Here is a 13,001-nt window from a genome sequence, read left to right as displayed (position 1 = left end):
GGTAAGCTTTAAGACTTGACAGGGATGTTTGGGGTTTTTCTCTGTCCTCACCAGCCTGCACAGTCCAGCAAGCTATGCCCCAGTGTCCCTAAGGTACCCAACCACTCCTCATTTACTAGGTCCCCTTCTGGCACCCCAAGGCCCTATTTCCCCTGACTCCCACCCATACCCTGCCATCCAAGGAAGGCTAAACTCTTCTCCCACACAAAATGTACGTACCGACCCCACCTGAACCCTACTTTCAGCCCTGGGATCACAGACACAGGCTGACTGACAGATCCTGCCTCAGGTTTATTTGTACAAATAGCACAGGAGGACACCAGCCCCATGCAGACAGCAGCCCAGGGGTCACACCAGTCCTTCTGTCCTCACATCGGCAGATAAAGGTCTCTACTCTGGAGCCTTTGTGGGGGCCTGGGCACCTTTGGGAGCCGGAGCTGGAGCCGGAGCTGGAGCTGGAGCCGCAGCTGCACCTGCAGCCTTGGCCTTGGTTGCAGCCTTGGCCTTGGTTTGAGCCTTGGCCTGGGACTTTGGCCGGCAGAGCCTGAGACCCTTGGCGATGCGGGCACGAGCACGTTTCCCGAGCTTGGGGTGAGCAATGTAGGCAAGTCGACTGAGCTTGCGGCTGCCGCCTGTTGGGATCCTGGGCTTGACTTCCTTGGGCTTTACGAGAGCCTTGACAGCCTCAGCACGTGCACTTATGGCCTTGGCATTGTTGGCCTGCATCTTCTTCAGGCCCTTCTTGTTGTGCTTCTTGGCAAAACGCATGTTCCTCAGGAATTTGGGGTCCACCTGGAAGACAAAAAATATACAGGTGGCTGTAAGTACAACATGTAGGGGCCCCCAAGTCACCCATGGTACCCCTCTCCATAAAAGCACCTAGGAGACTATCAGGCTCCAGCCGAGGCCTACTGGGAGCTGCGACAGCATCAAGTCAACCTTAAATGCAGAAATATCTGATCCTTAGAGCCCAATAGAGCTCAGAAAGGAAGAACAAATTCCTACAGCAGGATTTTGGTTTAGTTTTTCCTGAAACCCCCTCACGGACACCCCACCCCCTCACCCTTAAAAGGTGCCAAATACTAAGGTTAGTACAACAGATTCACAGCAAACAAGGCAGAATAAGTGACCAAAGGAGGGAAGGGAGTGGGGGCGGAGAGAGACCAACAGTACAGTGTAGTAGCAAAGTGGAGACAAGACTCAGTTCTGCTCAGACCCTACAGCCTCAGCCTTCTTGGCTAATCCTTAGAACTCCCTAGCACAGGAAGGGAAGCTGCCCCCTCCATGCCTAGCACTGCATCAGATCAAGGTCATATGGGTGGTCAAAGTGGAATGGAAGGCTCACAAGGTACCAGGTACACAGGCAAGACCATCCCTTCCCTTGAAAAGCTGAGTGAGCAAGGGAGATGATCAGGCAAACTGCCCTCAGGAGGCAGGTTACACCTCGGGCCAGTAAAGGCCAAGTAAAGCTTTATTACAGGTCTGGCACAGCATGAAGTCCAGGCAAAATGAAGGACAGTTAAGCTATGTGAAAGACCCTGACCATGCAACTGGAGACACACTTTTTTGTGATTCGGCGCACACTCACCCCCTTAAGAGATTCATATCGTTGTGATCGGGGTTTCTTGATGCCATTTCTGTGCCATTTTCGGGCTGTGGGGAAAAAAGGAATTAGACCAAAACAGAGATTTCCTCTAATAAGACCATCATCACAGATGGCAAGCCCGGGAAGAACCATAATTTCTCCTTACTTGGGATCCGTTTAAGAAACCCTTTACCACTGAATGCAAAGCACTGTAGGTTATCTCAAGCGTATCCCTGGCTTCTAAATCTATAGCCCCATAGGTAATGCTGGCTGAAAGTAAAATCAGCCCCAGGCCCACTGTAGGAATGTGCCTCCTTTCCCTGCCCAGTATCCCTAATCTTTGCCAGGGTCTGGGGCATTAGATGAAGGCTGGGCCAGGGGAACTTACACTGGTTGTGCGTGGTGTGGTTCTTGGACTTGGCCATGTCTGCAACTGGAGGACGAGAGTGGAGATCAGAGCTGGGGGCTCGCGGGGCCGGGCCTACCTCTTCGCCCTGATCTAGAAGAACGTGCGGCCAGAAGCCTGAGTGAGGCTTCAGCACAGATGCCTTGCATCTGCGCCCTCCACCAGCCTGGATTCATTCTGCACGACCCGACGCCAGTCTCCCCCTCCCAAACTCAGGTAATGGTGCCTCGAAACCACCCCCCCAGCCGCAAGGCTGCGCTCTCCCCCCAAATCCGAATTCTCCCCCTCCCATCCATCCCTTGAGAACCCACGAGCCACCGTCCCCGCCCCGCGGCTTCCGCTCCGCACAGCCAGGCAGCCGGTCTCCCCCTCCTGCCTAAGGCCACGCGCCCCGCCGCCGTCCGGGAGTCACGGATGGCTCCGGATACCGCGCGGCTAGCGCTCACCGGGGCCCGCAGATCCCCAAACGCCTGGGACCGGAAGAGAAAGAGGAACACCGTGGTGCAGCACGGGAAATAGGCTTGTCGCGGCAGGAAGGGACTACTGGAAAAGCTTCCGCCAGCGCCGTGAAGATAGGTTCCTAAGCTCCGAGGACACAAGCCAGATGGGAAGGTGGTGCTACCAGCCTGGCCTCGCTCCTTCAGGTTTTACCGACCCCTCTCCTTTCTCCTCATATTCCTCCTGACTTGGGTCCCAGGTCTCATTAAACGTTTTGAAGGCGAAGGGAGTCCTTGAGGAATACATTTTAGGCAGGGGGTGACAGGAGATTTGTGTTCCTAAGAAAGTACCTCTGTCTACTGCGTGGAGAATGGACTGTAGCGGGCAGAGGAGGGAGACCCGTGAGGAGTCTGGTGCAGGATGGGACAGGATGGTGCCTGGAGCTGAGTGGGGGCACGGGAGATGGATAGGAGTGGATAAGGAAAGAGGATAAACTGGGCTTGGGATGCAGAAGATTGGGGAGAGGAAGAAGGCCTGTGTAGCCCCTAAGTTTTTGGCTTGAACAAGTGCGTGAAGATGGTGCTTTTTACAGAAATGGGGAAGATTGGGGGAGGGACAGGGGTCTTGTTGCTTTATTTTGAGGGGGCCAGTGATCCAGATGTTTCTTTTTATTTTTTTAAGAATTTTTTTTGATGTGGACCATTTTTAAAGTCTTTATTGAATTTGTTACAATATCTTTTATGTTTTGGTTATTTGTTCACAAGGCATAAGTGGGATCTTAGCTCCCCCACCAGGGGTGGAACCTGCACCCCCCTCCAGCCCCCCAGCCCCCCGCACGGGAAGGTGAAGTCTTAACATCAGGGAAGTCTCCAGGTGTTTCTTTTCAGATGCATTAAATGTGATATGCCTGTTGTCATCCAAAATAAGTAAATGTTGCCTCCTAATAACTCTATTGCCTTCTCCACCTCTTACCCCTATAGTTCATTTCCACACAGCAGTGGGGCCTGAGGGCAATTTGTGTGTGTGTGTGTGTGTGTGTGTGTGTGTGGTACACGGGCCTATCACTGCTGTGGCCTCTCCCGGTGCGGATCACAGGCTCCGCGGATCACAGGCTCCGGACGCACTGGCTCAGCAGCCATGGCTCACGGGCCCAGCCGCTCCGCGTCATGTGGGATCTTCCTGGACCGGGGCACGAACCCGTGTCCCCTGCATCGGCAGGCAGATTCTCAACCACTGCACCACCAGGGAAGCCCATGGGGGCACTTTTAAAGATACAAATCAGATCTTGTCAGTTAACCTTGCATTAGAGATAAACTCTTTACCTCCCCTAATCTTGGCAATGCTCTCCTTATCATTCACTTTTCTCCACACCCATGGACTTCTTTCTTTCCTGCCAAGCACAAATACCTGTCCTGCTTCAGGGCCTTCACACTTGCTATCCCCTCCACCTGTACCACGTTTTCCCTGCTCTTTGGATAATGTGCTTGCTTGGAGAAGCCTCCCTAGCCTGCCCTATCTAAAACAGAGACCCTCTGCCCCATCTCCCCAGTTACTCTGCATCCTCTCATCCTGTTTGCTTCCTTCATAGAACTTTCTCACACTCTAACTACGTTTTCTATTTACTTGTGTATGTGTTCATTGGTTCAAGCACCAAGAGTTCAGAACTGGTTTGGTCACCTTCATTTTCCCATTGCCTTACACAGCACTTGATGTAGAACAGGAACTTGAGAAACACCTACTGAATGGACGTTCCTTGGCAGGCAGGTTCATGGACTGACCGAAGCATTTTGCAGAGAGTTGGGGAGTGAAAGGGAAAGGAGGATGTGGAGGCAGGACACACAGGTGACTCCTTACTGAAGCATTCCTGAGGAGAGGGAGAGAAATCTGGCAGGTGTGAGTTAGGAGAATGAAGAGCAGGCTCAGATGCTCAAGGAGTGACCTAGTGCCAACAAAGAAACAATTGAGGCCAGAAAGAAAGGTGTCTCTGCAGGAGCAAAGTCCTTGAGGGGTGCTGAGAACAGGTGGAGGAGCTGGTAGGCAGAGGTGGGGACTGTAGGAGGTGGGCGTGGCACGAGGCCACAGGGTATGGGAGAGGTGGCGCTGGAAGTTTGGACAAAGAGGAGAAGGCTTTTTGTTCTGAGGGTTATTTTTGGCCGTACCACATGGCTTGTGGGATCTTAGTTCCCTGATCAGGGATTGAACCCACACCCTCGGCAGTGAAAGTGCAGAGTCCTAACACTAGACCACCAGCGAATTCCCAGGGGAGCAGGTTTGACTGCCACACCTTGAGAAAGGGAAGCAAATGGTAGGGGTCGGCAAAAAAGGCTGTTGACAGCTTTAAAGGAACCAGGCTGCCCCATTGTGTGGCCTTCCAACTAAGCAGTAGCTTTCACAGCTCCTAAAAAGTGAGCAATGACGTGTGCTGAGGACTTGGTGTTACCAGGTTGTTTTGACAGTGGCAGAGTAAGCAACGAGCAGAGAGCCATAGTCCGACAGGGAGGCAGATTCAGAGATGATGGCTATGCAGTACTGTTGGAGCTGCTATAGGGATAGGCCCAGGGTGAAATCCCAGCTGTCAGGCAAGGGAGGAGGCAGTGACAAGAATGAGGAGCTTTGGCTGTAACCTGAGGGGACCATTTGCGGGGGTAAAGGGAACCATGATCTGGAGCCATTGGCCTGCCATGCTTTTCTTTTTTTTCTTCTTTTAATTAATTAATTTATTTATTTTTGGCTGCGTTGGGTCTTCATTGCTGTGCACAGGCTTTCTCTAGTTGTGGCGAGCGGGGGCCACTCTTCGTTGCGGAGCACGGGCTTCTCAGGGCTTCTCACTGTGGTAGCTTCTTTTGTTGCAGAGCACGGGTTCTAGGCATGCGGGCTTCAGTAGTTGTGGCTCGTGGGCTCTAGAGCGCAGGCTCAGTAGTTGTGGTGCACGGGCTTAGTTGCTCCATGGCATGTGGGATCTTCCTGGACCAGGGCTCGAACCCATGTCCCCTGCATTGGCAGGCGGATTCTTAACCACTGAGGCACCAGGGAAGTCCTGCCATGCTTTTCAAGTGGGAAAGATGGTAGGGCCAGCCATATGTATAAAGAGATAGTTTTCCTACCTTCCTTCCTTTCTTTCTCTCTCCTCTGTCCTTTCTCCCTTCCTTCCTTCCTTCCTCCCTTCCTTCCTTTCTTCCTCTCTTTCTCTCTTTCTTTCTTCCCTCCCTCTCCTCTCTCCTCCTCCTTTTCACTCTCTCTTGCTCCCCTCCCAATCTCTCTCTCTTTTTCTCTTCATAAATGTGTAAAGAGCTTATACAAGCTCTTCTGTAACTTGATTTTATTCATTCAGTAGTAACTCATGGACATCTTTCCCTTTTTATGAAAATCTTTTGTAATCCTATTTTATTTTACACGTTTAAAAATCTTATTCTGAGATGTCAGTAAACATCACCAGATGTCAAAGGAGTTTCTAACACAAAAAAGGTGAAGAATTTAGCCCTTTCTCAGGGCTTCCTCCAGCCCTTCCTCCTCACCCTCTGTGTGTCAGCAGTTCTTGCCCCATCTCTGTCTGTGCAGAGGCCTGGGTCCACTTGCTGACCTCTGTGGCATAGCCTTGGGCAGAACTACTACCTGGACTCAGCAGAACGTCTGTCACCCAGGCCCCTTGTAAATGCCTTGGGCACAAGGCACAGAGAGATGTGAGGCCTCAGTGACCAGACGAACCTTGGACTGGGCGGGGCTGGATGTGATCTGCCTGAGCCATGTGGCCTGCAGTGGTATTGTCTTGTCCAGGCCTTGTCTAGAGCTACCGCCCAACTCACAGCCCGAGTAGGATCCACTGGGGCTTACTCATTGAAATTATAGGGTCAGAGACATCCTGGGTGATTTTTTTCTGTGCCTGGCACAGTGCCAGGTACATGTGGGTACCTGATAAATGTTTGAGGAATTAAATGTACGTAATTCACCAATCCAGGCAGATGGCAGAATCAGGAGGCAAGAGGTCAGTTGGCCTGGAGGGATTTCACAGAGACAAAAGTCAGCTTTTCTACTTGGTCCAGATCTCTGCCCTCTAAGCCTCAGTTCTGAGTGTAACCTGCAGATGATAATAGTAATTGTCTTGTGGGGTTAAACCAGATAATCTTTTTTTAATTGAAGTATAATTGATTTACAATCTTGCATTAATTTCTCATGTACAGCAAAGTGATTCATGTATATATATTCTTTTTCATATTCTTCATATGGTTAATTACAGGAAATTGAATATAGTTCCCTGTGCTATATAGTAGAACCCTGTTGTTTATCTATTTTATATATAGTAGTTTGTATCTCCTAATCCCAAACTCCTAATTTATTCCTCCCCCACCCTTTCCCTTTGGTAACCATAAGTTTGTTTTCTGTGTCTGTGAGTCTGTTTCTGTTTCATAAATAAGCTCATTTGTGTCATATTTTAGATTTCACATATAAGTAATATCATAGGTGATTTCTCTTTATGACTTGCTTCACTTAGGATGATAATCTCTAGGTCCATCTATATTGCTGCATATTGCATTATTTCATTCTTTTTATGGCTGAGTAGTATTCCACTGTGTGTATTCCATATATATGTGCATGCACACACACACACAACGCACATGCACACACACACACACACACACACACACACACCACATCTTCTTCATCCATTCACCTGTCGATGGACATTTAGGTTGCTTCCATGTCTTAGCTATTGTAAATAGTACTGTTATGAACACTGGGGTGCATGTATCTTTTGGAATTAGAGTTTTCTCTGGATATATGCCCAGGAGTAGGATTGCTGGGTCATATGGTAACTATATTTTTTGTTTTTTAAGGAACCTCCCTACTGTTTTCCATAGTGGCTGCACCAATTTACATTCCCGCCAACAGTGCAGAAGGGTTCCTTTTTCTCCACATCCTTTCCCGTATTTATTATTTGTAGACTTTTTGGTGATGGCCATTCTGACCAGTGTGAGGTGATATCTCATGGTTTTGATTTGCATTTCTCTAATAATTGGCAATGTTGAGCATCTTTTCATGTGCCTGTTGGCATCTGTATGTCTTTTTTTGAGAAATGTCTGTTTAGGTCTTCTGCCCATTTTTGATTGGGTTGTTTTGTTTTGCTTTGTTTGATATTGAGTTGTATGAACTGTGTGTATATTTTGGAAATTAATCCCTTGTCAGTTGCATTGTTTGCAAATATTTTTTCCCAATCCGTAGGTTGTCTTTTCATTTTGTTTATGGTTTCCTTTGCTGTGCAAAAGTTTATGTTTGATTAGGTCCCATTTGTTTATTTTTGCTTTTATTTCTATTGCCTTGGGAGACCGACCTAATAAAACATTGCTGCAATTTATGTCAGAGAATATTTTGCCTATGTTACTTTCTAGGAGTTTTATGGTATCATGTTTTATATTTAAGTCTTTAAGCCATTTGGAGTTTATTTTTGTGTATAGTATGAGGGTGTGTTCTAACTTCATTCATTTACATGGGGTGTCCCACTTTCCCACCACCATTTGCTGAAGAGACTGTCTTTTCTCCATCGCATATTCTTGCCTCCTTTGTTGAAGATTAATTGATCATAGGTGTATGGGTTTATTTCTGGGCTCTCTATTCTGTTCCATTGATCATATGTGTTTTTGTGCTGATACCACTCTGTTTTGATTACTGTAGCTTTGTAGTATTGTCTGAGGTCTGGAAGGGTTATGCGTTCAGCTTTATTCTCTTTCCTCAGGATTGCTTTGGCAATTCTCGGTGTTGTATGGTTCCATTTACATTTTAGGATTATTTGTTCTTGTTTTGTGGAAAATGGCATGGGAAATATGATAGGGATCACATTAAATCTGTAGATCGCTTTGGGTAGTGTGGCTGCTTTAACAATATTAATTTTTCCAATCCAAGAGCATGGGATATCTCTCCATTTCTTTGAATCATCTTCAATTTCCTTTATCAGGTAAACCGGATAATTTGAGTAAAGCACTGAACACTGTGCTGAGTATACATTAGGTGTTCAATCATTGTTCGTCCCAGCCATGCTGTTCCCCACAAGGGCTCTGGGGAGGCAGAAATGGCTTAGGGGAAATGTCAGTGTCAAGTGAATGCTAAAAATGAGCACAGGATCCAAAGAAGGGCCAGGATGGAAGGACATGACAGTCCTCAGGGGTGCTTGGTCCCCTCAGTCCTGAAGTTCCAGAGGACAGGGACTACCAGTGTACCCAGATAGGAGCGACCAGAGTGGCTTATCAGAAGCAGGATGTATTACCTGTGGGAGAGAAGACTGGGGGTCAGAGAGGAGGTCCCTAAGCACCGGGTTAAGCTTTGGATCTGCTTAGAAATTCCTGTGAGAGGCCACTTGTTTCTTGTGGCCCCAGAAGGCAGAACTATGACTGAGGGAGGCAAATACCATGGGCAAGGGTCATTTTTGCAGTCAGATTTTCTTCTAAACCATGGGCTGCTCCCAGAGGTAGTAAGCTCTCAGATACGAGGAATTCCTGGGGATAGAAGTTGAAATATGGGATGGAGGGTTGGAAAATACAACTCTCAAGTTCACTTTCCTCCAAAAGTCTGGGATTCGAAGCTCCTGAGAGAAGGAAAGGTGGTGGGCAGCTTGCAGTGCCAGGCTGGGGTCCAGGATCTGTAGGGAAGAGAGAAGACAGGTCCAGCAGAGGCTTGGGGGTGCAGCGCATTCCTCCAGTCACTGAGGACACCTTCATAGCCGCAGGCCACTGATTTTCCCTCTAGGGAGCTTCTGGCCCAGAAGTGATGTGTCTCCACTGGGGAATGTGAGCCTATCGTCCACATGGGGGCAGCACAGGACCGCAGATGGAGTGGGGCCACCGCAGCCCGCCTGGAGCTCCCCTCCTTTGGGAAGAAGTCCTTTGAGCCTCCCAGACCTCTCACACCCCTGCTTCTGGCACCCATTCCCCACCCCCCACAAGCCCCTGTCTGCCCATTCTTGGCAGGTTCTCTGGGTAGGTTGAGTCTCCCCTGGCTTCAAGCTCCTGGTAGTGGTGGTATAGGGTGTCTTCACCCAGAGAGGGAACAGGGCAAAGAAAGTGGAGCCTGTGGGTATCCCTGGGCACAGCCCCTGCTGGTCCACATCAGAGTTACTAGAGGCTATGTCTGTTGGGGTTTTTTAAAAAATTAATTTATTAATTTATTATTTTTTTTGGCTGTGTTGGGTCTTCGTTGCTGCACACAGGCTTCCAGTTGCGGAGAGCAGGGGCTACTCTTCATTGTGGTGCGCGGACTTCTCATTGCGGTGGCTTCTCTTGTTGTGGAGCACGGGCTGTAGAGCGCAGGCTCACTAGTTGTGGCACACGGGCTTAGTTGTTCTGTGGCATGTGGGATCTTCCCAGATGAGGGATCCAACCCGTGTCCCCTGCATTGGCAGGTGGAATCTTTTTTTTTTTTTTTTTTTTTTTTTTTTGCGGTACGCAGGCCTCTCACTGTTGTGGCCTCTCTCGCCACAGAGCACAGGCTCTGGATGCACAGGCTCAGCGGCCATGGCTCACGGGCCCAGCTTCTCCACGGCATGTGGGATCCTCCCGGACCGGGGCACGAACCCGCGTCTCCTGCATCGGCAGGCAGACTCTCAACCACTGCGCCACCAGGGAAGCCCGCAGGTGGATTCTTAACCACTGCGCCACCAGGGAAGCCCAAGGAACGGGTTTTGACATCAGACTGACTCGGGTTCAAATTCCTTCCTCTTTCCCTCCCTCTCTCCCTTCCTCCCTCCCTCCCTCCCTGCATCGGCTCTTAGTTGCTGCACGTGGGATCTTCATTGAGGTATGCGGGATCTTTTGTTGTGGTGCACGGGCTCTTCATTGCGGCGCAGTGCTTCTCTCTAGTTGTGGCTTGCGGGTTTTTCTTTCTCTAGTTGTGGCACATGGGCTCCAGGGCACATGGGCTCTGTAGTTTGTGGCACGTGGGGTCTCTCATTGAGGTGCACAGGCTCAGTAGTTGTGGTGCACAGGCTTAGTTGCCCTGTGGCATGTGGGATCTTAGTTCCCTGACCAGGGATCGAACCCGCATCCCCTGCGTTGGAAGGTGGATTCTTTACCACTGGACCACCAGGGATGTCCCTCAGGTTCAAATTCTGACCACTGCTCACCAGTGGAGTGACTTCATCTCTCTGAGCCTCAGTCTCTTCACTTGTGACAATGGAGGGAGAGATAGTGGAGGGAGTGCCGAGCAGGCAGGAAGCCTCCTGGGGCCTGGCTGAGCATTCCCGAGACCACACAGCAGCCTTGGGAGCTGGCAGGGTTCCCATCACTGTATTTCACAGATGGGGAGATGGAGTCCTTGGGCATGACTTGCTAGAGGTCCCACAGCCAAATGGAGAGCTACTGTGGTCCAGATGCCCCCCAGGACCAGAGGAGCATGGGATGGTGTGTGCCCAGTGAGGTCATGGAGGAAGCCCTGTGACACTGACCAGTGACCTGGAAGAAGCCCTGGCCTCTATGGCCAACAGATGCCCAGAGTGGCGGTGGGGTCCACTGTGCTGGCTCTGCCTCCACTCAGACCCACTGGGCCCTCCCAGAACACGCCTAGAAAGGAGGGGGTGTTGGTGGTGGTGGCAGTGTCCCTGGGAGGAGGGCAGGCTCCTGCCAGTTTGGGGCGGGGCTGGGGTCTGTGGGCCTCAGGCAGGCAGGGACTGGCCAGGCTTGAAGGAGGGGGCGCTCAGCAGTACAGAGGACTGACCTGCCAGGAAGGGAGGGATGGAGTAGGTGGGCAGGAGAGCGGGCTGGACAGAGCAGGACTGCACCTCTAAGGGCTTCCCCCAACTCTCACCCCTGCCTCTGAGGTGAAAAAAGAGCATGTGAAAAAGAACAGTGAAGTTGAGGATTGGGAGGGATCCCCTCTCTTCCTCCCAGCAGCCTCCAGTAGAGCCAGCAGTGTCACTGCCATGGCAACTGCAGCCCCTCCAGCTCCCCTTTCTCCTTTAGCCCCATCCTGCCTGGATGCCCCTATGGCCTGTGTGTGCCTTCCTAGCCCAGGGAAAGAGAGGCTGCGGGTAGGGGAGGGCTCCTTTCTCAGCCCCCGTTATGGCCCAGGGGCTGGATCCTAGGACCACCCCTGCCTCAGGGTCAGGTGGAAGATTCTTTAAGGGGGGGAGAGGGAAGGGTGTAGTCGCTTTTGCAATAATTATTCTGAATGAACAAGGCGGCTATCACCTCCTAAGGTTTCAAACCCCCAACTCTCAAAGTCCCTGTTCTCTCCCAGGACACAGAGGCTGCGACCCAGGAGCCCCTGGCAGAGTTGAGAAAACCAGCATTGGGGCAGGGGCCTTGAAGATCATCTGGTTCCCGTCTCCGAGCCTATAGGTGGGGAAGCTGAGGTCTGGAGAGGAGCAGGGACTTGCCCAAAGCACACAGAGTATGTGGCAATGTCAGGCAGGGAACCAGGGTGGTCAGACCAGGGGGGTTTGGGACAGGCAATGAGAGCCAGGAGGGCTGTGTCCCACAGTGGTGGGGGGGGCAGGTCTGGGGAAGGCTCTGGGCCTGCCCTTGCCTGCTCCTCATTTAGTGCTTCAGTAAACCCCCTCCCAGCCTCAGCGCATAATGGACTGAGTGAGGGAGGAGGCCTGGCCCTGTTTAGGGAGGAACAAGGGACACCAAAAAGAGCAGAAAGGAGCTGGGGATCTGAAGAGGGGCACAGTCAGGAGAGCTAGGGACCCTAAAGGTCCCATTGAGTGCCCCTGAGTGAGAAGGGCTTGTGGCCCTAGACAACAGGCTTTGGCCCAAGCACCGCCCTTTCTAAGCTGTGGGTGCCTGGGCAAATCACCCAAATTCCCAGGGTCTACACCTCACTTTCCTGCTGCCCCTGCCCCATGTAAAATGGGGTCAGTCACACAGGCTGGGGGGAGATTCTCCGTGATGGAGCAACCAAACAGAAACGGTGATTTCTGGCTCCACTTAGGAGATCGGTGGATGGGCCCTGTGAGGCCCTGAGCTCGAAACCCTTATGTCTGCTGGGCCAGGGCTACTGCCACGATCACCTGGAGCATCTATTATGTGCAGAGCCTGAGGGGCTGGGACAGGAGGAAGCTGTGGGCACACAGGACCCCAAGATGTAGAACAGAGAGGGGTCCATCTAGGCAGGAGCCTCTGGGGTTTGGGAGAGGAGGGATGCTGCTGGGGCTCAAAGGCAGGCCGTGTAAGGTCAGGGAGAGGTGGGAGGGGCTGAGCGGGCACAAGCTGGCATTTGCTCCCTATGACTCTCTGGCGCCGGACCCCAGCTGATCAGGGCCTCCCTGAGCTGTCACTGCACCCCCAAAGCCCCAGAGGCCTGGCCCACAGTGGCTTTCCTCACCTTCCAGCACAGTCCTAAATCCAGGGCCTGGGCAGGAAAGGGGCATCCTGCTAGGGCCGGGAACCAGGAGCTGTGCATCAGCTGTTGCCAGTGCTCGCCACACCCGCAGAGTGGCTTCTCTTGTTAATCCCATGTTGCTGATGAGGAAACAGAGGCCCAGAAAGGTAGTGTCTTGCCCAGGGTCTCCCAGCTCCTTCTCTCCTCTGTCAAGGCCACTCCTGGAAGCTCTTCTGGGCTTGGATGCTGCCTGAGACGCACACTGAT

The 13,001-nt window shown here is 51.4% G+C and overlaps 1 protein-coding gene across 2 annotated transcripts; it reads right to left on the bottom strand.

The window, feature by feature from the left end:
* Window positions 1-271: 271 nt before the first annotated feature.
* On the bottom strand, window positions 272-2,533 carry RPL29 (ribosomal protein L29). 2 transcript variants are annotated; one of them, XM_059075309.2, is made up of 4 exons: window positions 2,438-2,533; window positions 1,974-2,084; window positions 1,589-1,653; window positions 272-792 (listed from the first exon to the last, which is right to left on the bottom strand). In XM_059075309.2, the coding sequence occupies exons 2-4, from the start codon at window positions 2,008-2,010 to the stop codon at window positions 391-393; spliced, it is 504 nt and encodes a 167-aa protein (XP_058931292.1). In that variant the 5' UTR covers window positions 2,011-2,084; window positions 2,438-2,533; the 3' UTR covers window positions 272-390. The 2 variants fall into 2 exon arrangements, with proteins under 2 accessions (XP_058931292.1, XP_058931293.1); XM_059075310.1 differs by having other exon boundaries at window positions 1,974-2,018; window positions 2,438-2,501.
* Window positions 2,534-13,001: the final 10,468 nt, after the last annotated feature.

The sequence above is a fragment of the Kogia breviceps genome, chromosome 10 (assembly GCF_026419965.1).
Source record: "Kogia breviceps isolate mKogBre1 chromosome 10, mKogBre1 haplotype 1, whole genome shotgun sequence".
NCBI classification, from domain to species: domain Eukaryota; kingdom Metazoa; phylum Chordata; class Mammalia; order Artiodactyla; family Physeteridae; genus Kogia; species Kogia breviceps.
Note: the sequence above shows the minus strand (reverse complement) of the source record. Positions and strands in the feature narration are given on the sequence as shown.